The 2,500-nt window shown below is 26.3% G+C and overlaps 1 protein-coding gene across 1 annotated transcript in view; it reads left to right on the top strand.

Annotated features, from left to right (window-relative positions):
* LOC122136329 (twisted gastrulation protein homolog 1-A) overlaps nucleotides 1-2,500 on the top strand; it is a 10,362-nt gene that overhangs the window by 5,914 nt on the left and 1,948 nt on the right. The window contains exon 3 of the mRNA XM_042719188.1: nucleotides 68-167. Within this exon, the coding sequence (XP_042575122.1) occupies nucleotides 68-167 (100 nt within the window). The remainder of the gene's footprint in view (nucleotides 1-67; nucleotides 168-2,500) is intronic.

Consider the following 2,500-nt stretch of genomic DNA (forward strand, 5'->3'; position numbering starts at 1 on the left):
TTTTCCCCCTGTATGTTTACCTTTCGTAATGTATATTTTGTGTGTGTGTGTGTGTGTGTGTGTACAGGGTCTGTGTCAGTGCCGGCCGTCGGAGGGAAACTGTTCGTGTTGTAAGGAGTGCATGCTGTGTTTGAGCTCTCTGTGGGAGGAGTGCTGCGACTGTGTCGGTGAGATTGAAACGAACAATAACTATTTATTTTATTTTATTTTATTTTATTTTATTTTATTTAGTTTTATATGTTAAAAAAATATTTTATTATTTTAGTTCTTTTTTGATTAATTGATTTATTTTAATCAATCAAGAATTAAATTAAAATTATAAATTTATATATGCAAAACAATACATTATGAAACATTAAATTATAAAATAAAATATAATATTTTTAATTTATAGTAATGCCACTTAAAACTTATAGTCTTAAATGTTTTTGATGTATACATATTATACATATTATGTTTATTATTTTTGAGTAATTGGTTTTATATTAATCAATAAAAAATTTAATTAAATATTTTAATTTATATATGCATACAACATTATGAAAAAAAAAACATAAAATACTAAAATAATTTTAAATAAATTATTATTAAATTATAAAATAAAATATTTTTAGTTTATAGTCTTGGCTCTTAAAACTTGTAGTCTTAAAATGTTTTGTTGTATAAATATTCCATAACAATTCATTATGTGTTTCTTTTCTTTTCTTTTCTTTTCTTTTCTTTTCTTTTCTTTTCTTTTCTTTTCTTTTCTTTTCTTTTCTTTTCTTTTCTTTTCTTTTATACACCTAAATTAAAATTATAAAATAAATAGTCCCATAATGCGTATCAAAACATAAATAAATATATTTTACACATCTGGTTTATGTACAATGACTAAAATAAAATAAAATAAAATAAAATAAAATAAAATAAAATAATAAAATAAAATAAAATAAAATAAAATAAAATAAAATAAAATAAAATGATAGAATAACATAAAATAATAAATAATGATATAAAATAAAATAAATGAAACAAAATAAAATGAAGTGATTATTATAAGAAATGATTATTAGGATTATTTAGGGTCGCACCAAGACTGTAAACTGAAGAGCTCAGGTTGTGTTAACAGGTTTGGCTCAATCCCAGTCCAGTGAGAGCACGTGTAAATATTAGGACTAGTTTGTAGATGACAGGAGGGCTGGTGTACACTCCTCTGACAGCAGTATAAAGTGTGAGGTGAGCTGATCCAGATACTCTCATCTCTGTGTTACTGACTCCAGGTCAGTTCAGATGAGGTTTGAAGGTACAGCCGATCAGAGTGCAAAAGTGTAAACCATATCATTCCAGAATACAAAAATTAGTTGTTTATGATGCAAAGAGGTTTGGAAAAGCAAAGCCTGCTTTAGATGCCACATTTATCTGTTTTCATTCTCTGTATTCGATTGGTATCCTCTTTGATCATTGCAAACCACACAAATCATAATAATGCATGAGCAGTAATAATCTAATCAACACAGCTACTGATCAAACTTTTAATTGACAGAGGGTTTTATGACAAAATGAGAAAGAAGCATCTAAGACAGTCTAAAAACGAACATGATGCATGATGCATCCGTTTCTCACAAGAAGGATATATCAGATTGTAGAGATCGTTCTGTTCCAAACGCGTTTATTGGCCGAGAGGGAAAGGAGGGATGTGTGTTGTTCCTGAGGGCCGAAACTGCCATGGTTTTGGTAATCAGAAGCAGCTGTGCTGGCAGCCGCTCCGCAGATAATCTGAAACACAAGGTCTCTACAGCGTTCTGCTCCTTATTAAAACCTTCATCCACCATCTGATTACCTTCCTTACCAGCAGTTTATCTCTCCAAGTGGAGCTGCTGTTGACAGACATGTTTTATTGTCTTTAAATATGTCACAGTATTTACTTTAAAATAAAGAAATACATTAATAAAAGTTCACTAAAAATAGAAATGCACACATTAAATGTTTTTTTATCATGCTATTATTTTATTTTAGAATTGTCCTTGCTTAAATCTTAGTAATCCTAATAAATACATTTTTTTTATGTTATTTTTGTCTTTACTCAACCAGTTCTTATAATCAGTTCTTATAATAAGCACTTTTTATATCATGTTCAAAATTAAATTAAATGTAAATATATAAATATAATAAAAATATATTAAATAAATATATTAAATAAAAAATATTTTGCATGAAAACCAAACCATTTATTTATTTATTTATTTATGGTTTAAACCGTTTTTAATGACATTGGGGTGAATAAATGATGAAAAAATTATTATTTTTGGGTGAACTATTCCTTTAATAGTGATCAACATTTAAATATGATAAAAAAAAAAAAAAAAATTAATATAATTAATAAAATAATGTAAACATTTACATGTAAATATGAAATAAGTATAAAGTAGTCACAACATTTTATCAAATATGAATATAAATTAATTTTAACATTTACTATAAAAGTGTACAAAATTGTCACAATATGTATCCAAAAAGA

This window comes from Cyprinus carpio, chromosome B2 (assembly GCF_018340385.1).
Source record: "Cyprinus carpio isolate SPL01 chromosome B2, ASM1834038v1, whole genome shotgun sequence".
NCBI lineage: Eukaryota > Metazoa > Chordata > Actinopteri > Cypriniformes > Cyprinidae > Cyprinus > Cyprinus carpio.